We start from the raw sequence: 27645 nt of genomic DNA on the forward strand, positions 1-27645 counted from the left end.
ACACCCAGTCAAATTGATTCAAAGAAATTTTGTTCTACCAGGCTATACGTATTGGCTTAAAAAAAACCACTAACGTGTGAAGTAAGGAGAAATGAATCCACTAACATAGCAATACTTAACGAGACGTTAAATAAACCGTGTATTTTATAAATCTTGAATTACTATGTTGGCAAGACAGTAGCCAGCAAAACAGCAAATGAGTCTCAGTAAAACTAAAGGATGACTAATCTCTACAGTGCTAACTCAATTACCCTTAATTAATCTGACTAGTAGTTGTAGAGAAGTCACCTTTAGTCCTCCAACAAATCTCAGATATTTGTATTTTGAACGCACACACCCCCTTGCTTTTTTGTTGCATTTTAATATTTTTTAAATAGGTCAACCTGGAATCTTAGCACACTGAATTTTTTCAAGCCCTAAAGCTACATCGTAAAAATACTGCCTTTCAGAGTTCCCAGCTTTCAGGTCTGGGGACATCTTTATACGCTCCAGCAAGATTTCTGATCTGGACAACCAAGGGACCAAGGCCACAGGGCACAACACACTGTACCACATACCAAGCTGAACAATTGTTCTGTAACTAGAAACAGACTAACCAAATACAAATAGGGCCAAACTGGCTTTTTAAAAATTCTCTGCATCAGAGAAGCACTGGTTTTGCATTGCATTTTTCAAAAAGGCTCCAGATTAAATGAAAAAAAAAATTCAAAAGCAAGATAAAATTTACCATAGTGAAAGAATTAGAAGGAAGACAGTAACGATCACTGTTTCAGCTGAACTCCAAATGTCCTACACCATTTCACTCTAGGTTATAAAGACAGCCCTAAATTCTACCTTAAAGCATTCTTGGCACAAGCAACTTCATGTATGAGACCAACAGCAAGTAATTACTAACCTTTCTACATTGACTGGCTTGTCAAATTTAAAGAGAATATAATCTCCAGCAACTGGTGTGACAGCCCAGAAAAAATCTTCCCCTACGTAGGTTTTTTCTAGCGTATGCCCCTGGTAGACTTTTAAAGATGTCGAAACCTCTGCAGGTGGATTCACGTGGATTTTATGCAGTAATGGTTTCAGGAAGTCTTTATCCTAATTGAAAGACAGACAAACATCATGCTGGTCAGACAACCTTGTTTATTATGCTCCTTTCCCAAGTGGTTACACTTAAAACAAACATTGGCATAAAATGGAAAATGAATGCATTACTCATTTTTGGTGCATCAGATCTTGCACTGCTTAGTAATATGGACATGCCATTAAAGCAAAAAAAAATCAGAAAAAATATCCCCTAGTAAAAATTCACATAAATAAGCTGGACTAGAACTTCTACTTTATATTAACCAGTCTGTATCAGAATTTATTCCAGTTGGAGCAATATACAACATGCTTGAAAATGCAATAAAACAAGAAAATGCCTGTTTTCTCCATCACCACAATGTTTTTCATTTAATCAGCCTGCTCTGTAAAGGAAGGGAAATATTGTCTACTAACTGTGAGTTTCTGGATCTTCCCTGCTAGAGAAGAGTGGAGGCCAACATGCTGGAAAAGAGAAGGCCTGAAGCGTATCCGTAGGTTAGATTTCTGTCGATCACAATGTTTCTGAAACGGTGGGGGAAAAGGTAAGGGTGGGATAAAAAACAAAAACAAAACAACACATTAGTAAAAATCAATACAAGGTAAGAACCTAGGCCTATTTATCCAGTTTTCATGTTTTCATTCCAGAAATCTACCAAGATTGCTGTGCAAATGCAATACTGTTCAAGGTCCTTACACAGAACCTGTTTATTAGCAAGGGTGTTTCTTGAGAAATGAAGGACCAAAATATGAAGTTTATTCCCCATTTGGAACTTTCTCCAAGACTGCTATCCAAGTAGTGACATTCTGCAGTCTCACCTGTGTTTACATGTATTAGTTTATTTTAGGTTTGTTACACATAGAATCTAACTAGACTTTTGCTTTTAATCCTTACTGCACCCATCTCCAAAATTTCCAAAAGCAGTAACAGCTACAATGCCCTTGAGAAGTGTCCCTCTGAAGTTCTTTTTGAGATAAAAATCTTGGCAGGAATAAAGACTCTTATAGAACATGCAGTAACCATATTGTACACTATGCTGGCTTTCAGCTCACAAAAATCAACTCATTCATCACCATGAAAACATTTTAGAAGCTTTATAATAAAAAATAAAAAAAACTTACAGCATCTTTCTCAGGGTTACACACTTTCACCCAGAGGATATGGTCCAGGAGCCAATCAATAGGTTTCTCCTTATAAAACATAAATATGAACTCTACAATAAGAGTGATATCTGGAGACTGGAACATTTTACCTGTGGGTGACATTAAGAATACCTGAAGTTACTTTAGATTAGAGATAACATTGTCTCTTGAAATCAATGTGATAGCAGATGATAGCATTTGTGCCAAACCAAGAAATGTTAGCATGAACGACTTGAAATTGCAATGTTAATAAAGGTTCAATATCTTTCAACTAAAAATAACTATTCAAACAAGAATTTGTTGTCATATATCTTGGTGCTATCAAAATATTCAGTGTATATTCAATGTACCACAACACAGTCTCCTAAAGAATAGAAATTGTCAGTTTAAAATATCAAGACAGAGTTATGGATTGGCATCTATTATTCGCCATGTCATGTGTAAGTTCAAGCACCTGAGACGAGGAGTATTGCAAGTGTTATCTGCCCAGTCACATAATTTCAGCTTCTTCACCTACAAAAAGCAGAAATGCAATACCTACCACTAACTTCAGAACCTTCTGGGCAGGAAACCAAAGTGAAAGAAGGAAGCTACCAGAACATATCCAGAGACAATGCAACTCAAAAAGAGACATCCCACAGTGACCAGAGTTTTTTTCTGAGGTGCACAGGCCATCAGCAGGACTTCTGGATGGCACTGTGCAAAAGGATTCTTGGGAATCCTGCAGACTGTGGGGCTTAAAGGAGGCCTTTGCAAAACAAAGAAATTTACTGTTGATGAAGAAAGTCTATTTAACATAAACATGAGCAATCACCTACATGGTTGTGGAATACACTTCTCTGGCAGTAGAGCTGTCTGAAGAGAAAGGCGGCAAATACACAGGGCTATTGTGTCAATCTGAATGCAGCACTTGAAAAAGGTGCCTTATATGCCTTATATGAAAACACTGCTACCAGGAGCAATACATCTGGGAGTGGGGCACTCCAAGGCTGAAGTGCCCTGGCAAGTGCTTGTACCACAGATTTCACTGAAGCATTGGAACAGGCTGCTAAGGGGAATGCTTAAGGTACCATCCCTGGAAGTATTTAAAAGATGTGTAGATGTGGCACTTGGGGACGTGATTGAGTGGTAGATTTGGAAGTGCTGAGTTAGTGGTTGACTTGCTCTTTGAGGTCTTTTCCAATCAAAATTATTCTATGACCACATGCCAGCTAAAATCCCAAAGGTAGTTCCAGATTTCAAGCTAGATACAGAAAACATCATTAGGTTTGCAGATGAAGTCTGAAGTCTTTGCTGGATTACAATGGAGAAGGCAAAGAAGAAAGATACCACATAACAACGAATCTCTCAGAAAGATACCAGCTGAAGTGATTCAGTTCTGCAGATGTTGCTGAGATGTGGGCAGTGCTGGACTAAACAGGGATGGCCCCTTGGGGCATGTGTGCATTAGTGGATCAGAGTCCAGCAGAAGCTCTTTTCCAATGCAAGTTTTGTCTCTCCATGTTTTGGAGTCCTGTACAACACACTAACGCACAGAGCACTCAGGCACAGGAAATGTTCTGAGGGGTTTTTTTCCACTTGTGAAGAGGCCTCCATAGGCTTTCTAAGTAACAAGTTCCACACATGGTAAAGGTTCTAATATTTTCTCCTGCTCTTAGGAAAACCAGCTGGAGTAGATATTAAGAGGAGATCACTGGAAGAACCTTGCCCTTTTCAGAAAGCAGGTCTGATGCAATCTCTTTTCTTTATGACTTGTGTGAAATTGGATAAGGACAAAGCCAATGAAAGACTACTCAATGGAAACTCTGAGAGGAGTTTGGAGGTTTCTGAGTTAGACTACATCATTATGCCATGCAACAAATATGGAAGAAGCACCTGACTAAAGCATCAATTATTTCCCCTGTTAGAATGATGCTATACTCATAATAGTAGACAATTTACACATTGGGGTGGAAAAGTAAATGTGGTAAAACATTAACTGATTTGACTTTGCTATACCAAAGTTGTCCCTTACAGGAACATTTCATCCAGCCCTTTACAAAGCAGAAGTATTGCCATCACTTTAAACTGGCTATTGCAATGAGGTCTTCAAATAGGTATCTCATGAAAATACTCTGTAACTAAAGTTTGAAACTCCCACTACACAAGGGGCAACTCCTGCTAAGCTAGGGATAATTGCAAAGCTTTATTCTTAAAAGACATAAGAAAGATGCTCTTACTTTTATTAGTACATTGTTAGTATTTACACACTGTATTGTCACATTGTTAAACATTATTTGTAGAAGTAAATATTTAAAAATGGGTAGGAAACAATCATATGATTAGTTCAATGTTGTGTAAAATAGTCATGCAGAATAACAGCTTTCAGCTTGTCACACTTCCAATTAAACAGATCCCAATTTTCCTGGTGATTCATCTCTGCCTACTGCTTTCAATGGTATAGGGCAGGAGAAGAGAAAAACATGGTAAGCCCTAATAAAACAGCAGCTAAAAATGGGACTTATGAGATGTTTCTGGGATTTTCACGGGACTGAAACCATTTCTAGGTGACGCCTGCTGAGGCAGTCTGTCAGTCACATCTGCTTCCATAGGAAGTGCACCTTTCCATGTGGTGTCAGAGAGATGCACAATGCAATGAGAGTCAGAAGACAGAAATATCCTCACAATATATTGCCCCAATCTCAATGCAAGTAGACTGAAGAGACAGTTTATCCTCTTCCAGGATCTATACAAAGCCATGATGCTCTTGAATACTTTTCTTCTTCTACCCAAGGACACAGCAGAAGAATCACACTGACATTTTTTCCTTTGATTAGTTTATCTTCTGAAGAACATAAGGATTATTGTCTTGTCCTCATTCCCAGATCATGTCACTTAGAAATTGGCATGAAGGTACAGGATCCTACAATTAAATATACTAAGAACAATACTGAAGGTAAGAGTAGGAATTCACTCGTCCCTAATTTAAGTTATGCTAATTTTATATAAAAGAGAAACAGGGTATCAATGAATTATTTACTTCCATATGGCAAACTTGTCTAGGCTCAGAGGCAGTTTCCTCTAGGCTGGCACTCTACTTTCCACCATGCAGTCAACCATCCCAGACTTGGGGAATAATCTAACTGATATAGTGATGTCACAGGGCACACCAGGAAAAAACAAACAAGCAAACAAAACCCAATCAACCAACCAAGCCACACTGATACATCCAATTGCAGCTAGTCAGAACAAGTGAGGTAAGCTGGCTGTGCCTGCACTGGTATCTTTAACCCAAGCTGCCTCTCTGCATTTCACTGCACAGCACCACGGAAGTGTTCAACAGTGGAGACAAAGTCTTCTCACATTAATTCTTAATGAACACTGGAGCAAAGATGAACAGCAAACATCCTGATCCCAAGACAAGCCCTTGTCTTCCTTCAGTAGCCAAGGACAGATATCCATATACCACTTTCTGAAATGCTGTCACCAGCTCCCACAAACAGCTTGGCACAGTTTGACCCCAGCCCCTCATCCCCCCGTATAACATTGTCTCACTCATCTGTCATTTCTGTCTCAGGACACCACCAACACAGCAGTTCTGCCATACATCCATGTCCCCTTTTTTCAATCAGAACAGTCTTCTTACAGCAGGTCAAAACCAGAGCTCTGCAGTGAAGCCTCTGGTAAAACAGGTCTTCAAAGCTCAGGATCCCTGATTGGCCACACCTAGTCCTTGTAATGAAAATCAGCCCAGTACAACTCCTACTGAACAGATCCAGCACCCAGCCCCTCTGAATCCCAAACAATCAAGCCCTTGCCTAGTCTCTCCTAAGCAAGAGCAGCAGTAGTAGTGTAGCTTCCCTAGGGCACAGCCACAACCCAAGAACAAGTGGAGCATTTACCGAGGTTCTTCTGTCCTGCAGCTCCCATGCAGCAGCATATCAGGAAAGTGCTGCGAGCCACAGAACCACTGACACACCACCCAAATCCAACCCTGCCTCAAACCGCAAACTCTGTGAAAGAATTGAGACACTGGCTCATCTTGCACCATGTTCATGCACTTGGTACAGTACATGGGAACAGACAGAAATTCAGGACACTCTGACAAAAATTCAGAGCTTTTGGATTCTGGGTGCATACAACCTACCGTAGTGAAAAAACTTCAAAATCTGAAAGGATTAAGAGACAAAGGTAAAACCTAAATCCCTAGAGATACAAAATGTAGACTTTCTCCAAATTATTTATCTATATTGATAAAAATTATGATCAGGACAGGAAAAAAACAAACCTGCGGAACATTTTCTGATTTACTGCCCCTGACAGGACTTCTATTCATTTTTCAGTCTTTTTCAAGGCCATCCTTAGTGAATAATTCTGGCCCTCTCAGTATTTTGCTGGCAAATACAAGGCACGCACAAAATGAAGCGCTTTGTTTTCTAGCTCTCTGAACTGCAAATATCTCAATCATTAATTTCAATTCTTCCACATGAGCATCACTAACACTGAGTCTACACCAACAATTTTACACCTGCAAGCACATATTCTATCTACATTCAATGCTTTCCCTGTTAATGATATGCTAATTGCTGGCATTAAAACCAGAATCTCTTTGAAGTTATTTAAAGCTCAAATATTTGACTTTATCTACTCCTTCCCAAACTTCAACTATATGCATAACTGGAGCAAAACTGCAATAAGAACAACTTAAAATAATCAGAACAACAGTCCTTAAAACATCAGGACACAATAAGACTCAGAGGAACTGTATAAGACAACCAAAAGGCCATTTCAGACCACTCATTAAATGTTTATGACAGCTGGCATTATAGCTACAGTGCAAGGATTGCAATTCCTCTGGAAACCACTTCAGCTCACAGGCAGCTGGAAGACAAATCATTATTCCTCATTAAAAGCTAGTAGGAATTTCCTACATTATGTCACAGGTCGTGCAGTGCAAACAAGAATTCAGAAGAGTAAAAGATACATCTCCTTCCACAGAGCTTCTTAAGGAAACAGCATACATCTCACCCATTATTTATTAGATACTTGACAGCACTTAAGACTATGCTTTCAAGATTAAAAAAAACCAAAGGAAGCAACGTCTGTTCTGTGGCAGAGGTGACAGAATTCTATAATCCTGCTGTCAGCCTAAATAGCTATATTTGCCACTTCCTCATGTAGCACTTGCATAAATTAGATTTTCAGTTCAGAAATACACTATGACAAAAAATCCCACATTTTTACCTCGCAAACTTGTAAGCTAATCAAGGTTTCCAACAGCTCACAATGAATCAGCCACACCTCCCCTTTTGAGAGACTATTTCTAAATCAGTAGCATCTAGACATGAGTTGCCCAGAGAAGCTGTGGATAGCCCATCCCTGGAAGTGCTCAAAGCCAGGCTGGATGGAGCTCTGAGCAACCTGTTCTAGTGGAAGGTGTCTCCTACCCTTGGCAGGAGGTCTCCAACTTTAAGGTCCTTTCCAAACCAGATCATTCTACACGTCTTGGGTTACAATACAGGGTGTGATAAAAGGTATCTATTCTATCACCATCTGTTGAGGGTGGGGACAGTGATCCTTATCTCTGTGGGAGACATTCTGCTAATGGGCCATCCATTAAAACCAGGCAGGGCATTGTTCTTTATCTTTTCACAACCCATCCTTCCTCCAGGGAGTCATTGTCTGCTAATGGCCCATTGAGTCCCACTGTGTGACTGATAAAATTACTGCATCCCACTGGAAGTTGCTCCAGCCAGGGGGAAGAGCCCAACATTTCTTACCAAAATAAAAACAGAGGTTTTGGGACACTAAGGGAGCCCCCTTCTCCACCGGACTCCAAAGGAAAACTGGATTTCTCCACATCACCACTGGACCTCCAGTGGGAAACTGCACCTTCTGCAGGAGCACAGCTCCAACTGAATCACATCTGTCACTGCAGGAGGATGCAGCCACCATTTAATGGGACTGCTACCAACACCCTGCCTGACGGGGTGTCAGGTTGTACTCTGACTTTGTCAGGGTTTGGGGTTTGTTCCTTTATAGTACTGTATTTCTATTTTAATTTCCCTAGTAAAGAACTGTTACTCCTAATTCCCATATCTTTGCCTGAGAGCCGCTTGATTTCAAAATTATAATAATTTGAAGGGAGGGGGGGTTACATTCTCCATTCTAAAGTGAGGCTCCTGCCTTTCTTAGCAGACACCTGTCCTCCAAATTAGGACACTACAATTCTTTGAATTGAGTGCTCTATATTCCTTCTTGGACATCTACATATAAAATTGATCCCCAGTTACAAATTACTGTTATCCTTCACAAAGGTTTCTGCATTACTAAATTACCACAGTATCAGTCTGCATCAAGATCCATAAAGGGATAACAGAGATGAGGAAGTCTACATTGCTTGCATAAAATTTCCAAGCAATATATGGTATATATGGTTATAGGACCAATGTGTAACAGAGTCAAAAGTTTTAGTTACTTTTATGAATACCAATTTTTCCCCCAAAACTAAAGAACACGATAAGTAGCCATAGTAGAAGAAGAAAAAAATCTAATTTAATTTTCTATGTAGAAAAACAACATTAAGATTTGTAGCCATTGCTAAATAATGCATCTGAAATTCTACTGACATCATCTAGTTAAGAGGAGGAAAACAAATATGAGACAAGGAACAAAGAACAGGGATGCAAGCAGCAGGAGCTAACAACTAAATTTAACTACAGCTACTTTCAGAGCCCACACCACCCAGAAGTATACAGACAGTATAGAAAAACAAGATATTTTTAAACAGTTGTGCTTTTGATTAAGCCAAGTCTCAGTACTAGGAATTATCCCCTACCCCACCAGTCTTAAACACTGTGCCTTCTACAGCAGCACAGAGAACAGAAAGGGGTGGTGAAATACACAAATACTAAGCAAGTTAAGTGACCTGAAATATAACTGCATGGAGTAGACAGTGCATATACAAAGTGTAAGTTAGTTTTATGCACATTTGGTATGTCATTCTATAAAGTGGCAATTTGTAAGCAAGGACACGCAACCACTAAATCAGGCAAATGTAGAATAAATGTAAATTCTATAGCCCAGGAATTTCATACAGAATTTATACTTAAAGTGCAATTATACTGGAGCTAAAACTCAAATTTTGGGCTTAGTCTGGGTTAAGGTTTAACTGTTCAACAGTAGAAACAAAGTCTTATCAAATGCTGTATTCAACCACTTCCTGCTAACATGTAACAATGTTGCAAGGAGTTTCCCAACCAAGGAGTAGTTTATTTAGGGTAAGATGTCAGTAAACTACTTAAATCGTGATTTTTCCATGCTAGGCAGCATAATTTCCTACTTCTCCCACCTCTAAGGTCACAGCACCAATCCCCTAATTTTTCAGCACCAGTGTATGTCTGATGGTAGCCCAAAGCAGTTAGGTGATGGCCAGGTGCATAAGGAGACTGCCCATTTCCTTTCCTCCTCCCCATTGTTTCTATAGGTTAAACTAGCAGGCAAGTCTACAAAGTACCATTCTATACCCTAACACAGCATGTACGAGGGATAATTACTGTTTTCCTTTCTACTCCAGGAAACTCTGAGACCCCCAAAAGTCAGGAAACTATTGCACACCTGATGCTGAGCTGGAAACAGGATAGCACTTATTCAAGTAGTACCAACATTCTCGGTTCTCAGTGAAACCATTATGGGTCACTGAGCTAAAAATGAAGCCACTTTCTGGCAAGTAGATCTAAAGGCAAGAGAACAACAAGAATTTCCAAGAGAATGACAGAACTCAGGGCTGCACTTTTATCTGTTACATGTAGGATTTTCTTTCTGTTTTGAACCCAGCTTACAGCCATCATATTGGAATCATTTGTGTTGACCACAGGAATCTCCAAAGTCTGCCCCAGCTTTTGATTTTTTTCCTTGTATATCTTCAGCTTGCTGCTTTTAAAAAGATCATGACACATCAGTCCAATAATGAAATAACCTGTTGATTTGTAAAATCCCTTCAAAACTTCTTTATCATCACTCTTCTGTTAAGTCTAGTATCTCTCCACGAAAAGATATTAGTGTAAGAGCAAAGAATCATAATTTTCAGAGCACCTTGGCAGTCAACCTACAACAACCTGAAATCCTGCATTAACCCCTCTCATTGCTGCTCATTGCAAATGACAGATTCTGACTGCATTTAAGGAGCAGATTGTCATAACTTCTTCATGTAGTAGAAAGATGGAGATAGAACAGGCTTTGCAACAAACTGATGCCTGCTAATTCTTGGAAATTTTGGCACAAACACCAATGAAGTTATTTTAGATGGAGCTAATTGTCATGGTTTTTCTTTACTTCAGTCAGTTATGTTTTAATTACATTTTAACAGCAGCTAAATTAAAAATAAGTCATGCCTTGCAGTTTGATTGTTAGTATTTTTATAAACTAACTTTTGGTTATAAAAATGCCCTCTCTTCCAACAGTTTGAGTTTGCCTCTGTCATACAAAAGTATATGAAGCAAATGAGGGGCAAAAGCAACAACCACGAGCTAAACCACAGTTTCTAAAAAAGGCAATTTCTACTTCATGGTCTATTTCCAGTAAAAAGAAGATAGTTTTGAAATCAGATCACAATTAATTCACAGTCTGAGTATGAATGTGTTCTTTCAAACTGCAAAGTGAACATTTTCTTACCAATGAAACCCAGCTGAGAAAATTCTAGAATCATCCAATCTTCAGAAGCGAGCTGAAGCGCAAAATTTTTTATTGTGCTGAAATAATTCTGCTTGACAACAATGTCATCTTCAAGCTAGAGGAAGGTAGAAGTGATAACAACATTAAAAAAAAGCACTAGCAAAGCAATAGAAAAAAGTACAGCTAGGAAATAGTGACTTATAATATATTGCTAATACATACCATATATTTCTAATGCTAGCAACTGATATAAAACCTAGATGCCACAGCCTGGAATAGCTATTGTAGGGATGAGTCTGTCTATTTGTGGAGAACTAATACAGAATCCTTCTGTAGTAAGGATCCACAAACATATATTGACTTCTTACTTTAGGACACTGCTTTTCCAGCTTTTTTCTTCGAAGGAAAATCATCCATGAAATAATGCTAGTCTAAGTGGCATTATCAGAACAAGTTCAATATCTGTATTATTTGTACACAAATGTGACTACTCACAAATGTAAGAGCACTGAAAGAGTTTCTCCTCTGAGACAAGAGGCCTTTAAGAGACAAATATCTGCAGAGGGAAGATTTATTTCACCTGTCCAACAGAAGCACAGCTGCATGGTCCACAAACATCTAGCCCAGGCTGCAGAATTGCCAACATGGGGTGCTACAGTCCCTTTAATTCACACTAAGTGCAGGCCATTGCTGCATTAGGGATCCTGCTTCTCCTGTCCTTTCTCACCATGCAGCCATGCCCTCCCCCTTGTGCTGGCACTAATATTTGTGCAACTTCCCAGTATCAAACTAGACTGTCACATGTTACTACTGGCTCTGCAGCCCCCCAGAGAGCTGAGACTCCAACAGCTCTCAGAGAGGAGTCAGCATAGCTTTGTGAAAACTAGATGAGATGTGTGGGACTTTACACCCCAAGGACACAGGCACAAAATCTAAATAAAGATCATTAGTGCAGTTACTAAATCTGAAACACCTGTAGGTAAGATTTCTGCTTCAAAGCAAAAACACATAGGAACAATTCTGAGCTAAACTGAAGAACTGCTCAACGCTGTTGTTGGAAAACTCATTTAAAAGAAGAAAAAAATCCTATGTCTATACACAACAGTAATATTACAGTGATACTGTACTTCCAAAAGAAAAAAAAATAGATTTTAGCTTCATTTCCACTAAAAACTAATTCTTTTGCCTAAGCAACTGAACAATAATTTATTTTGGGGACAAGGAAAACATAGTAAAGTTGTTTGGATTCCTTTACTTTTTTTCCTAGGCATCTTAAGATAAATGACATAGGATAAATTACTTTCATACTTCAGAGGCAGTGTCCTCCTCAAATTACTTCCCTGTATACCATAAGCACCATACTTAATGCCCTCTTTAAATGATGGGATCAAGTTCCCTGTTCTGTGTTTGTTGGCCCTTCTCATGTGTCTAACAACCTAATTTCTGGAGACTCATTCGAAAACTTGTCCCAAAATAAAGAAGAGAAATTTACCTGAATATAATAAACCCCCTTTTTCTGGGCATACATCATAAGAAAACAGTAATCCAAGTTTTGTTTTGTTCTCCATCTGAAATTAAATTGAAAGCTTAAAGTTTATGAAAAAAGGTTATTTCAATACATGCTGGTAATATAAAGTAAATTTCATTATGAAGAATGACACATATCAGTGAAATGTTAGGACAGCTGCTTTTGGCACTGTTCCCTCAGGAAATCCACTGACTGCAAAAAAAAAAAAAAAGAAAAAAAGGAACAAAGCTTTCACCTTACGCTTTAATACAGACATCGAACTGCCTGTTTAATTTGAACCTTTGTGACAACTACCTGACATTTCACTAAAAACATTTAAATGCACATTTCGCTAAAATGTGCATTTAAAACAGTAATTCAACAAGAACTACTGGGTTTTACCCTGTATTTCATGAAGAAAAACAGCAAATGAAAGAGTCCACATACAGGAATAAACAAATATCTAAAGTCTCAGTTCTCCTCCCAAAATTTAACACTAAATGGATTCAACCAAGCACAGTCTCTGATCATGCACAGAACAGCATGTAGCTAGGAATGAAATGGATTCACAGAGCACTTTTAGCATCCCCACACTTGCAAGAATTACAGTAAGAAAACATTTCAAGAATTCACATCCCACTTGCCGTTTTGTAAACGACCAAAATGTGGGTGTGGGAGGAGATGGGAAAAGATCTGGGGGAATAAACCTACCTCACTCTCTCTTTTGAGTCTCCAAACGTTTCTTTCAAGTTTGACAAGTCAGGATAGTATGTTGCAGGAGGGGCTATTACTTCCACCAAGCCAGAATTGATCTCTGTAGAAAACCTGTCAATAGAAACATGCTGAAGTCACATTAGAGATTCTGAGTTGTGTAGTTCCTGCTGGTTTTCTGTTGGAACAGTTATTGGACTGGACTCACTCAAATGAGGCATATAAAGGAACACTATACAGAAAAAAGAATTGTTTTCCTTAGCATGCTCCTCAGAGCACTATTGCCTCTTGTCAATCGGAATCAAACTACATTCTAAACATTTTTTTGCATTTTCTCAGAACCCAGTGATTTTTTTCTGCAGTTCTCTTTGAATATACAGAATACAAGGCCCTAACACAGATGTCACAAATTTCCGTTCATGTTTAAACAATCCCATCTGTTTATGGTGCATCAAATAATTTAATCCCACTTACTGTTTCACAGTTTAACTGACTGAATCACTGCCTCTTAATTTGTCATCTCTTACTTTTTTTTCAGAAGACCAAAACTCCATGAAACAATAAGGTGTGATCTCTTATTTGCAGAATATTTTTAATTGCTAATTACAACCTGATTTAGTTTATCATCAATAAACTAAGAAATCCTCAATGAAAACTACAACTTACTCTCTTTCCAGGCTTGCAACAACACTGTTAACATAATCAAGATCAGTCTGGGGAAAAACAAACAAACAAAAAAAAATAGATTACTTGATAGTTCTGGAGTTACTATCAAAAGAACAAGGTCAAATAAACATTGCAGGTATCAGTCCTTGAAAATCACTTTCATTATTTAAGATATTGGAGCAAATATAAGAACACATCACACATGTAACTATGCCTTACCTCTAATATGAGAATTTTTTTGTAAACAGAGGGGAATGATTATCTCATATTTGCACTTAACAGAAAAGCGTTAATTCAGGCTCTTGGATGACAAAATGATCGCTGAGTATTTGTGTGGGAAGTACTTCATATTAGCATTATACAATAATAACAATAATAACAACAACATTTTTAAAAAGTCTATCTTTCTGGAAACCAGTGCATTGAATACACACACTCTTATTCCAAAAGTACATCTCCTAGGCTTTGCATTTAAAGCAAATGCTCTAACAGACAGCAGTGCCGCCTTTCTGACTAGGGCTGCTTTTTTTGCATCAGAGACCAGATTTGAGGGACTACCAATCCCATTAATCACAGTTCTCATAGATGTGACAATTCTAAAAAATTACTTGTTGGTGAAAATAGAAATCATGACATTCTGGAAAAGTCCAGACCATCCAAATTGCCAGCACTGGACAATTATTCAACCTGGTTGTCCACATGCATTCCAAGAAAAGAGAATTTGTGAACGCATAAATGTGACTGAAACCTCTGGTCTTTGTTATATTTATTAATCTAATGATTTAACATACCGTTTACATTTTTGAAAAGAACACTATAAATCAACCCAGATTCTGGCTCATGAGGATTCTAGAGAAAGAGTTGTCTTTGAAATGCCAGAAACAAAGGAACAGTTCACATCTTTTTCTGATGAATTTGTAACACAGGGCATCATTAAAGGATTATACACAGAGAATAGAACCCTCCCAAGCCTTTCTATAGAATTTTTAATCCTGCTTGATAAAGGTGCTCACCCTTTGATGTTAAAAATCACCATTTCTATTTTTTAAAGATTTATTTTTATGGAATCAAACATGATGCCAGTGACGCACGCTTTTCAAAAAGGACAACAACAGTAGTGGATTTCTTCCAAAAGCAGATTTTAAATATCACAAGAACATGCGAGTAGAAAGTATTTCTCGTAATTTTGTTGTATATGTTAGGAAGAAGTTCTTCCTAAGTGCTATGCCTAGTGCAGGGCAGAAGCTCTAGTAAGCTGGTAAAGTGCTCACAATTTAAAACTCATCCCACACCGAGTTCCACACAAGGGGACTCACAAGTCCATATGGGTCTTCAGGTATACCAGTGTTTAAACAGTATTTTAACACATTTCATTAATAGAATGTATTTAGACATAACTTTTTCTATTTTGTGTAACAGTTGCAAGTCACAGTAACCTAGTGGCTACCTAAAAATAGTTTCAGTATATCCATCCTTAGCTGAAGCATTTCTTTTTCTCTCTTTTCAAAACCTTTTAAACGTTAAAAGTACAGAAACTGCAGTTCAATAATCGTGTGAAAAGACAAAAATTTGCATTTCAGTTGGCATGCCAAATTTCAATTACTCAATCCAGCAATAACAATTCCAACACATCTAATACAGTCCCTACTGCAATGTCACAGAAAAATATAGGATTTATATATATCTACATACACACACTCAGCAGAAACACAGTCAGTTTCTATTCAGTTTTCCAGAGATTAAAATAAATGCCAAACTTCATGCCAACTAGAATCGTATATTTGATCACAAGCCTGAGCCTTAGTGCACATCTCCTTAGCAGGAACATAGTTTTGACCTATTTTCCAGACTATCATGAAAGCCTTGCTACTGTTTGTAAAACCTTACACTCTTACACACAAAACATCACAATCCGAAAAAGAAAAAAAAAAAAAAGTCCTGAATAAGAGAGTTTTTTCCCCTACTTCCCACTATCTGCTCGTGTGCTTCACATGAAAGGCTGGTAGTTTCCCCAGTCAGAGCTGTAATCACAATAGGATCACATTAAAAAGATGCAGCTTGAAGTCTTCCAACCTCATATTGTAGTCCTGGCTGTCACAAAAAGTCAAGAAGATCTGGTCTAGCTGCTATGAACATGAGATACAGAAAATACGACCTCTGGCTTAATAGGTAACCTTTCCTTCTCAATCAGCAATCACTGTATCACTGTGGTGCAAAAGTAGATGACACTTTTAGAATGAAAAAGAACACGTAGATTAGAAGAGTTGATGTCATTTTTCACATGATCAAATGCATTAAAACACTGGTATTCGTATTCTGCCATCATTTTTAAATAAGTAGTTGTATTTATATCTACCAGCTGCATATGAGATTCAGAACCAGGATTTCAGCACAAAACCCTTCCCCTCAGGTTGACTGTCCTCTTTCCACATCAGAAATTCAAGAGACAATCGACTCCTCTCGTTGCCCCAGTCTAACACTAAGTAGGATCTTTGCCAACATCCTTTGGCATGGACATGTCCCAGGAAGGTGGCACTTCTAAGTTAATTCACACAACATCATGAAATGAGTATGAGAATGTGCAACAAATTTCATCAAGTTGTGACTACACTCAAGGAAAGAGTTAAGCAGACGGTTGACTTTGCAGGGTAGCAATGGAAGGAAACCTGGAACAGCTTAATTGAATCTAAGGATCTTTCAAGCAGTATCAATAAATTCAATCAGCAACTTAAAAGCAACAAAAAAAAAATCCCTTATTAATCAAAATCTATTCCCCATTTTCGAGGAATAAATTTACTGCCTTGACAAAATAAGACACGAGGTCCTCTTTATCAGCCTGAAGGACACAAGACTGCTCATCTCCAAGAATCTTAAACAGGACAAAACAAATATAGATTAATAAAAAGAAGTCACCAAGAAGGAAAATGTGTGACTGTTCTTTGGGTTTCCAGAGAAAATCATCTGGTAGATAACAGGTCGACTTTGGAGTAGACCTGACAGTTTAAAATCTGTTTCATCGTATCAGTGCCGCTTGTGACGATTGAAATGAAATGTTGCAGTGATCACAATGATACAGTTACGAATGCTTTTGTCTATCAAATCCAAAGGCATTACTAAAATGAATTTTTTCTTACTAAAACTCCTAAAGCTGAAGATTAAAAAATCGCAAGGAATTCTGGACCCATAAAAAAGAAGCACAAGTGAGTATTTTAAGAACAAATCCCTTTAAAGCAATTAAAAAGTACAAAATTATGTTAGGCCCCAAACAAAGAGTTAACATTTCCAGCCATAAAGATGCATTTTATCAATGAATCACATGAAACCTTACAAAAAATCTTTGTCCTGGTATGTGGATCTCTGAGAACTTCAAAATGAAAGGCATAGGGACAGTTATTTTAGTATCAGCAGTTCAAATCTTTTGGCCTGTTCTTTCTGCCTAGTCATATGAAATTACTGTTATTCAAGAGAATGCAAAACACTTGAAGTAAGACATCTTTCTTTATTCACACAGACCAAGGATTGATCCCCACCAGTACCTTGCTTCCAGCAGAGGTAGCCAAGAAAAGATACAGAGTCAAGAAGAACAAGACAAGGACATACAGCACCCCCCTCCTGCTATCATCCATGCTCCAACTACCTTCAGTTCAGGTTACTTCCTGAGAGAGATGTGATTTTGTGCATTTAATATTCTTCAGTAGATTCATCTTCAAGGTACCTCATTAGCATCCCCCTGAGCTATCTAAATTTTCAAGAAAAGAAGATTCTAGCCTATGAGATCTGTGGAGTTTCATAAGCCCGTGGACATGGCTGTATCTAAGGTTTAACTCTTTGCATCAACAGTTTTGATGACAAATGCATGTAGAATGCTTTGACAAATCTCTCTTTTAATAAAGTCTCAGACTGTTATAGAACAAACTAAAGTTGCAGATTGTCAGTGAAATAAACTTTAAAATTTCCTCTGTTTTTGTAAAATGCTCCAATTCTCTAAAGCACTTTTCTGTAGTGGCAGTGAGGCTACACATCAAGTTTGTGATTATTCTAACATTTGTCTGAACAGACATCATTATTGTCAACAAACACAGAAAGAACCAGAGCAGCAGTGAACTTTCCAATCTTCTTTATTGATTTTTATGAATGTGTGCACAGCAAAGCAGCAGAATACATTAGCTAGCAGACAAAATGAGAGGTTAGAAAGTTCTGATGAGCAGCTAGCCAAATGCCCTATGAAACCAAGATTTCTACTTTAAAGTATCAGCTCTTCACTATTGTTAAATCCTGATTTCATACCCCTAAGAATGACAGAAGGCAGTCTGTTTCTAAAAATGTAAGAACCATGGCATTGAAGACCAAAGGTTTATTTATTGTCCTAAGTGGCAGAAACATAAGATAAAAAATGCAATCATGGAATCTCTCAAGCTAAAAAGAACCCAAAAGGATCATCAAGACCAACACCCAGCTCCTCAAACAACTAAAACTAAACCACATGACTAAAAACATCCTCCAAATGCTTCTTCAACTTTGACAAGCATAGTGCCACAACCACTCAGTGAAGAATCTTCTCCTAATGTCCAGTCTGAACTACCCCTGATTCAGCTTCACACCATTTCCATGTGTCCTATCACTGGTCACCAGAGAATGGACATCAGCATCTCCCTCTCCAATGACCACCTCGAGGAAGCTGCAAACTGTGATGAGGTCATCTCTCAGTCTTCTGAGTTTAACAAACCAAGGTGATCCTCCAAAGTCTTGCCTGTGAGGCCTTTCACCATCTTGGAATTTTATGTGGACTGTTAGATTATCCAGATCTCAATTCTTAAATGAAATCTACTATTAGTAAGTCTTACATTATTCAAGAACACCTTTCAAAGAATGAAAAAATCCTTGAGAAATAAGCATGCTAAGCTGCATAGTGTGGTCATTTCATTGCTTACTAATTACAGTTTTGTTTGATCTTTCATCATCCCATAGAATAGAAGTGGGATAATTTTTACCATGTATATAATGACAAGCCAATATAAAATTATATTCTTAGAAAAGGCACGCTACATGGTTATTTGCCTTGAAACAGTGAAAATACATATAAGTATCATTACCTATATACAAGGCATAAAATTTTCATAAGAAAAATCAGCCACTAATGTGGTATTTGGACCTATTTTGGGATATTTATGCAGTGAAGACAAAGCCCTAAGGAATAAAAAAGTGCAGCAGTGGCTTCCACTGATTGCAGTAATGTATGTACACAAACAAACCCTGTGGAAAAAGGTAATACCATCTTTTAGAGTTAAAAAAATGCAGCTGAAAAAAATATATATTCAGGAATACAGTGTCTTCAGTCTAATCTGAAGCAGTAAATTCAAGTTAAATACAGGGAACGTGAGACCAAGATGCAAAGCAAAAATAGGAATGAGAATACTGTTATAACAAACCAGCTAATGTTACATAAGCAAAATGCAGCCTGTGTCCTACATGAGCTATTGACTTCATCTCTCCCTTACTGAAATTCCCCCCTCTACCACACAGGCAAGAAATTTCTTTCTGTCTCCAGTAACTTCTATGATTAACCCAATGCAGTTTGGGACAGGGTTTCAAGACACAAAAGCCTTTGGCAGCAGCAGCAGGAATACAGGAATACTCCTGTACCACTCCACTCTTGTTTCTCCCTACCCTTATGCCCTGCCTGTCAGATCCTCAATCATGAGAGCAAATATCCATATGGATTGTGCTGTGAACCACAACAGCTTGTCAAAGAGCAAGATGAGTTTTTAAGAAGGCCAGCCAGAGCAAAAAGCATCACATTACAATTCAAGATCAGGCATTCAGATGCAAGTTATGCTAGTGTCATACAGCCACTACTAGTTTAGTGGAGTCTGAAAGAAAGAATATACTGCCATGCAGCATGGGAAACCTTTGGCTGTCCTTGGGGAAGCCTGTACATTGTTGAAATGGTCTAGACAGCTTGCCTTCCAGAAGACAAGCAGTTGCTGTACAGTCTAAAGTACCCTTCTATGATTTGTGCTCTTTATTTGGAGGACAGAAGGAATTTTTAGGTCAAGGCAGACTGCTGGAGCTAAACTTGATAGCGCTGTCCAAAATTCAGTGCCAATTCAGTCCAGCATACAAGTATGAAGTCATCTGCTACAATGCTTCTGAAATAAGATTATGACTGTTACTTCCCACCTCACAAATACTCTAGATGTCACCAGAGAGATCAGACACAACTCTGGCTATCAAGTGATGCTCCCTTACCAGAAGCATCACATAGTTATTGTGGCCCAGGTGCATCTCAGCAAGTGTCTCAGAGAAGCATTTCAGTCATACAAGCCTAGGGCTTGGGGAAAGAGCAAAATCCTAGATTTTATCTTTGTACTGAGATACAAATTTGTCTCAGGTATATTCAAGTTTTCAAATCCTGTCAAGGATCTTTTGTTAGATCTAAGAAAGATTTTTATCACTGGTTTAATTTCTTACAGAACTTTGCTAGTCACTGACATGAAAAGAGAACCATAAAATCCTATGTTGGTGCCCAGTATCAGCAGTCCATACTTCTGTGTACCAAAGCTTAGGTGACAAAGGAGCAGGGACTGCAAAAACAGCATAAATACCTCAAATTCTCAATGACAGGTCAAGCTACCTATACAGATACAAGAGCTGTATCAAGAAGGTGTGTTCATCCTGATCAATTTTTGAGTGAGAAGTCCAAAACAAAAATTCCCATCTCTGTAGGCCTTTAGCATTATTTGGTGTCAAGATAATGTATATTGACACAACAGCTTTAATTTTTAAAATATATATATACAGTACACACATACACATATCTACATACACACTAAGATTAGCAGATTTTCTCCAACTCAAGATGCACAGTCAGATCTTTCAAGGACTGGGAATACACTCTCCAGGGCAGTTCCAAGAAGGAGCAGCTCACAATTAGCAGAAAGCATGAACATGTTTGTAGCTGGGATGATGCTAATACATCCAAGTTGAGAGCAAGACAGTCAAAATACTCTTTTGTTTTCTATCAAGAGAGCTGCTGATCAGAGAGGACTATAATCCAGGCCCAGAGCAAGAAGAGGTGAAAATACAGGCTTTTTTATGTCATTGAAAAGATGTACATATTGGACTGCAGTGTCAATACCTATGAAACAAGTTCAGCAAAATTTGACCCAGTACATTCACCCAGTCTTTAATTTACTAAGGCTTTGTTCATATCAGTGCACAGAATGGAACCTTGCTGGGTGCTTGTGTCATACTGACCCAACCAGGACAGAAACTTCTCCAAAGAAATAATAAATAAAAAAAGACTCTCCATAGAAGGCATACAGAGAAAACACTATTAAAGATCAACATATTTTAATTTAGCAGCCACTGTTTACATAAAGAGATAACACAGTGACAGTAAAAGATAATCAAGGTATGCAAATTTTTCCAGCTTAAATGGACTGTATATACATGAAACAAAAAAAGTAAGATTTAAATAAGGAATACGTAACAAAGTACAACTTGTGGTCTAATGCTCCAAGAACAAATGGCTGGTCAATTACTACCTAGATGTAATCAGATGTAATCAGCAGCACACAGAAATAGCAAAAGGTTTTTGCATACCTGTAGTGTCTTCCAATTCTTCCTGAAATGATTTGTCCTTCTGATATTTTTGGTCAAATCAAGGGCTTATAGTCTTTCCAGCATGCACTGATTACAATTTGTACTAAAGACTGTGCTAAGTGCAGTCTCTGATTAATGAAGTGGACTGATAACAATTTCTGATATATTCAGAACAAGTCTAAGATGCATTTTCTTCATGGTAAATGAGATCTCCCCACAGAAAAAAAAAAAACCCAACATTTTGTTTAGATACCAGGAAAGTATTCCAATTTCCCTCATATTCAGTTTGTGTGTGTGTGTGTGTATGTATCTGTCTATTGTCCCACCATCATCATTTAAAGTACTTCAAGACCGTGTTTGCCATGTTAATTGTAAACCTATTAAATAAAAATACTAGACAACAATTTTAACCTGGAGTTCATGGTTTCTTAAACCTAGAGTCTATGGCTTATTCTGAAAACAAGTTCTCATGCAAAGCAGGTTAATGAGATTTGAATCATTTGTTTTCAACTCACATGAGCTAGGAACTAGCTACATAGTGAGGGGGCATAAAAAATTTTGAAGTATTAAGGAATAATGAATCATACCTATTTATTAGTCATCCTAATGAACACCTGCAAATTATTCTGCCATAAAGTTATTTTAACAAATTGGAGAACACCGACATATGTCAGTAACTAGGACAGTTGAACAGTGTACTGTCAAGCAGTTCTAGTAATTATTTAAATTGGTGATTAGTTATCACATCAGCTGAGATATTTCAGAGTTTCTTGAACTTCCAATATGGAAATTTACTATGTACAATTACATTACTGAGAAATATCCATAGAGTAAATGAATATGGAGATCTCTTTATTTAGCAACCATAATGCATCTATATTTACTAGCTTCTCTGTTTACACTGTTCAGGCTGTTTGCAGAAGGCCATTACCCTTCTAATTTATTTTCTAGTAAAAAATGAAATTACAAGAAATGAGTGAGATTGAACTACTAAAAAAATAGCAGTATTAGGAGAATTTTGTAGCATGTTTAGCACAAAGAGATTACAGTCGATGACTATGGCTCCCAGCAATGCTTTTTAAACACTGTAAATTTAATTTCTTTAATAAAGAGAGCAAGAAAAACACTACAATCCTTTCTAAATGCTATTTTTTCCTATAAATTTCTTCTAAAACCATTTTTGTACTCTTGCGCTCATTTTGTTGTTGTTGCTACAAGCTACAGACAAGGTACAGATAGTAATTTTCAGCTTATTAGCAAAATTACATAACCTCACCCTATGACCATTTTTTGCTGTACTTAAACTGCACATATGTTTGAGCAGAGGCCATACCTTTTTTTAGAAACTTTTGACGCCACTTTTAATGCAAGCACAGTTGGTAAAAGTTCTGTATTTTTAAATAAGCCTTTATTATTGCATGTGTTAATGTTAAAATAGCAATAATGCATTTCAGGCTAGGACATCCCACAGACAAGGCTGTTTTAAAAGACACAGCCCTTCTTTTTGTTTAAAAAGAAACAGAAGTCTACCAGAGGAGTAGGCCTTCCTTCAAACAGCCAGAGAAAATGCTTAATAAACCTACCCTTTTCATCTTGCAGAAGGAAACTGAAATATACAGAATAACTCAGAAAAAGCACAGCATAATTCAGGATGAAGTATTTAATGCACCATATTAATCATGTAGAGAGTTCCCTGTAGCAATTACAAAGCAAACTGTAAGATACTGAGCTTAAGAAAATAAAAAAAAAAACCATGGTCCAAGAATAAAGAAGAAAAGATAATAAATTGGATGGACTAAAGAAAAAGAACCACAAATCTAGCAAATGGTTACAAGAGAACAAAAATTTAAACTTTGTTTTTTTCAAATGTTCCCATACATTCCTGACTTGCAGTGCATAAAACAGGTACCTGAATAAGCACACAGAACTGCTCTCAAAGTGGAATAAAGAGGTAAGACACAGGGGGTAACTATACCCTACTCCAGACCCTACAACCACACCACTCTCCATGGGCACAGGAGCAGTAGCTCCCAAGTTAAAATGTTCAGTTCATTGGCAGTCTCTTCTGTAGAATCACTCCCAAGGTGAGATTATTCCACATCACCTCGAAGGAAGAAAGTTTCCAGCTATGGAAAACCCAGATACAGCAATACGGCTTGTCTAAGGCAACAAAAGATGGTGCAGTTGGGGACACTTCACTCCTATTCCAAATTTTGCAGAAGACAGAGAATCCAGTGATAACAGACAGTCCTCATAGCTCAAACCTCCTTAAGCAAAACAAAAGAAACTTCTGTTTGAAATCTTGAAAAGAAGCCACGCTCACAGGCAATAAAATCTCTCAACCAACACAGTGAAGAAAAACACAGCATTGCAGTTATTCAGAAAGAATTCTATTTCCATTATATGCTCAACCAAGAGATGTGTTAAAAGCATCTTCCTCCCCCCCCCCCCCCCACAAAAACAGTACCTATCCAGATAGTTTTTGACTGGTTGTCAAGAAAAAGAAAATAGAGCAATTTGCATTAGAAAATACTAAGAAACAATTTTCAGATAAAAGCAAAATGTTTACAAATTTTCCAAGGAAAGTTTTAAAATTTGTTGATAATAGAAGTATTAAAATGCCTGATTTTCCGCTGATTCATCCCTGAATGGACACTGGCTCACTAAATTAAAACCATTTTCAGTTATAATTGGGGATTTGAATTTTCATCTGTGGGACTTATAAAAGACTGCTTCAGCAGAGCACTACAGTTAGATGGATGAAGGTCAAACGTAAATATAAACTTCCCACTGTCCAAGTCAGATTTCTGAGAAAAGCATAGAGAACAAAATAGGTACATGCAATTCCTAGCATCCAACAGAATTATTTCTGAAAGTACTCTATCATTTTCCTAAATTTAATTTCCACTAAATCAGAGCCAAAGTGAACAAACAGTCCAACTGAACACTGAATTAATCCATTAAAAAGGTCTGGGCTTCAAACATCCACATTGTTGAGAAAATTAATTCAATAACAATCTGTGCCTCACATCTCGAACTGCAGCACTCGTTTGACAGAGGACTAAGCAGCAGCATAAAGAAAATGAGAGAAACCCTCCCCTATGACAGTGATCCTTAGCCATCATTCTTATGTTGAAGGAATAGCACATCTTTGTCACTATATGTAAACATAAGAAGATTTGCAAAACAACCACACCAATGCATCCATGTCCACCATTCCCCCTGATAAAGAGAAAAAGCTGGGCTCTTCAGGACTGTATCTCAGAAACCCAAGACTGACACTTTCCTTTTCCTGGAAGGAGAGAGTAACCTATCTGCATCTTGAAGAAACAGTAAATCCTCATCAGTTCCTGAAAGGAGTGTTACTTGTGATTAAAGGCAGGTTAGAAATTGTATAAAAAATTTAAGCGATTACCTCTCCTATAAAGACAACCATAACACAATCCAGTTTTTCTTCAGGAGACAGTTTATCAATAAGGGAGTGGAGAGTTTCTGTAAGGTAAGACTTGACTTTCCTTTTCACTGTAGGTATTCCCATTACAATGGAAACTGAAATCAAACAAACCAGAAAGGTACTTTCAGTGATTTCAAACACAAGATAGAAAACAAAAATCTTGCCATAAGGCATTGCTTAAGAAATGCAAAGGTTTAAAAGATGGAGATTACAGTAATTAAAAACAGATTAAAAATATGCCACTCAGCATCAGGAACATGACTAACAGTTAACACCAGCGCTCAGAACAAACACAGCAGACAAAAAAAAAACCAAAACAATCCTAGACATGCCAGACTATTGTGTAGGTGTGCTGCGCTGATACTGACTGGACACCAGGCACCCGCCAAAGCTGCTCTATCCTCACCTCCTCAGTTGGACAGGGAAGAAAAAATATAACAAAAGGCTCATGGGTAGAAATAAGGGCAGAGAGAGATCACTCACCAGTTACTGTCACAGGCAAAGCAGATTTGAGGAAGTTAATTTATTACCGATCAAATGAACATAGGGTAATGAGAAATAAACTCAAATCTTGAAACATCTTTCCCTCACCCTTCCCTTCTTCCTGGGCTCAACTTCACACCTGACTTCTCTACCTCCTCCCTACCAGGAGCACAGGGGCATAGGGAACGGAGGCTAGAATTCACTTTATCACACACAATCCTCGCCACTCTATTCTCCTCAGTGGAAGGACGCCTCTGACTCTTGCCCTGCTCCAGTATGGGAACCCTCCCATGAAAGATGGTCCTTCATGAACAATGTAAGCTCTTCCCACAGGCTGCAGGTTTTCATGAACTGCTCCAGCATGGGTCCCTTCCATGGGCTGCAGTCCTTCAGGAACAGGCTACTCCAGTGTGGGTCCATCACAGGGTTACAAGTCCTGCCAGCAAACCTGCTCCACTGTGGGTTCCATTCTCCATGGGTCAACAGGTCCTGCCAGGGGCCTGCTCCCATGTGAGTTTCCCATGGAGTCACAGCCTCCTTTGGGCATCCACCTGCTGTGACATGATGTCCTCCAGAGGCTGCAGGTAGATATCTGCTCCATGGACTGCAGGGACACAGCTGCCTCTCCACACTCTTCACCATGGGCTGCAGGGGTCTCTCTGCCCTGACACATGGAGCACTTCTTCCCCCTCCTTCTGCACTGACCTTGCATGTTCTGACTCCTCTCTCCAGCTGCTATTGCCCTTGTGCAGTTACCTCTTCTCCCCCACCCGCTTTTCAATCTGGACATAGGGAAAGCTGCTGGCACCCTCTTAGAGAACCCATCCCTGTAGCCTCCCTGTTACCAAAATGTTGTCACACAAACATCAATATAATGGGAAATAATCAACAACCATGATATTATTCAGACAAGGTGCACCAAGAGTGATTAAACTCCCTAACTTGTTTAAAGACAAAACTGGTATAACCATTCTTCAAAACTCAAGTATTTAACTTCTCAGAAGTAATCTTTTAAAATAATACTGTTGAAAGCCTCTATCACTTTCCTTGCACGTGGTTTTGGTTCTTCTAAAAAAAAGTCCAGGACAACAGAACTGCATGGAAGTTCCTCAACGACATTCCTTTTCTCTGACAAAAGCACCACAAATCCAAAGCAATAATCCCCAGCTACAATGTTATTAACAGCATCTTTCAGCAGGTCATTTGAGTCCTGTGTTGCTTAACTTTTCCAAAGTTTTTCTGCTGCACTATACCCAGGGCTGGTTACATTGGGAACATTGGATAGCATTGGGGAACATTGCAGATAGCAGCAGGAATGCAGTGAAAGGATAAAGCAGACTTCACCAAGTCCTGAAACTCTGAATTTCCTCCCTCTGTTTAATGAAATAAACCTGAATCCAATTTCTATTTTGTAATTCCAAACTTCTGCCATGTATTCCCAAAGGGACATAATACAGACTTCACTTAAAACACTAATGGATTATTAGATTTTTCCTCCCTGAAAAACAACACTGAAATAAAAGGTATTTATAGTCAGAAAAATAAACCTGTGGCCTGAGTCCACACATTTGTCATACAGGCATGCCTCCTGTTAAAAGAAGGAGCAATCAAACTCACTGAAGTAATGAAAAACTACAAGCCAGGAGTAATTACAACACTGAATTTTTCTTCCCCTTCCAATTACTGATGGAAATATCTGATTATTTTAGTTATTTCAACTTTTAATTTATACATTGAAATATACTGTACAGAACAACAGAAACACCAACACTAAAATAATTATAACCATGCATGGTTGCCCTGCTAATCTGGCAAGCCAAAGGGATATATCCATTAGCAGTTCAGAATCTGAAATGCCTGAGCTTTGTTTCCTTTTAGCTACAAAAAATTCGTCTGAACTAGATGCTTCTTAATGTGTCCCTTAACACGGCATGGGGTGTGACTGAGATTATGCAGAAAAGAGCAAAGCTGAAACCAAGCTCCTTTCATCTCCGATTCAGTGTGAATTCAAAGGATATCAATATCACACAAGTTAAATGAGATGTCCTTTATCTACCAAGAAATGCAATAAATTCTTTTTCTAAAACTGGAAGGTCCTCCAGATATAAAACATGAAGTAACCATCATATCAGCATACCTCCTGTCCTTCCAAGGCCAACCTGCACAGAAGGTTGAAGGCTTCCTTCATTTTTCAACAAATGAGGCAAATGGTAATAGATATTTGGCACTTGAAGAGATTTTCTACTTGTTAACTCTTTTAACAATTTCAGCGTCTCATCTGCAAACATACAGGAAATCAGTAATGCAGTAAACAAATTAAATGAAGTTTTAAGCAACAGTAAACAGTATA

General features: G+C 38.1%; 1 protein-coding gene across 3 annotated transcripts in view; it reads right to left on the reverse strand.

Annotated features, from left to right (window-relative positions):
* The window catches only part of MGAT4A (alpha-1,3-mannosyl-glycoprotein 4-beta-N-acetylglucosaminyltransferase A), a 78147-nt gene that overhangs the window by 19022 nt on the left and 31480 nt on the right, over positions 1 to 27645 (reverse strand). For all 3 annotated transcript variants that reach the window (XM_033053626.2, XM_033053623.2, XM_033053624.2), the window contains 9 exons: positions 27433 to 27573; positions 24774 to 24907; positions 13754 to 13800; positions 13088 to 13201; positions 12362 to 12437; positions 10870 to 10984; positions 2197 to 2327; positions 1492 to 1599; positions 896 to 1089 (listed from right to left, as the gene is read on the reverse strand). In XM_033053626.2, coding sequence (XP_032909517.1) covers positions 896 to 1089; positions 1492 to 1599; positions 2197 to 2327; positions 10870 to 10984; positions 12362 to 12437; positions 13088 to 13201; positions 13754 to 13800; positions 24774 to 24907; positions 27433 to 27573 — 1060 coding nt within the window. The remainder of the gene's footprint in view (positions 1 to 895; positions 1090 to 1491; positions 1600 to 2196; positions 2328 to 10869; positions 10985 to 12361; positions 12438 to 13087; positions 13202 to 13753; positions 13801 to 24773; positions 24908 to 27432; positions 27574 to 27645) is intronic.

The sequence above is a fragment of the Catharus ustulatus genome, chromosome 2 (assembly GCF_009819885.2).
Source record: "Catharus ustulatus isolate bCatUst1 chromosome 2, bCatUst1.pri.v2, whole genome shotgun sequence".
Classification (NCBI taxonomy): Eukaryota; Metazoa; Chordata; class Aves; order Passeriformes; family Turdidae; genus Catharus; species Catharus ustulatus.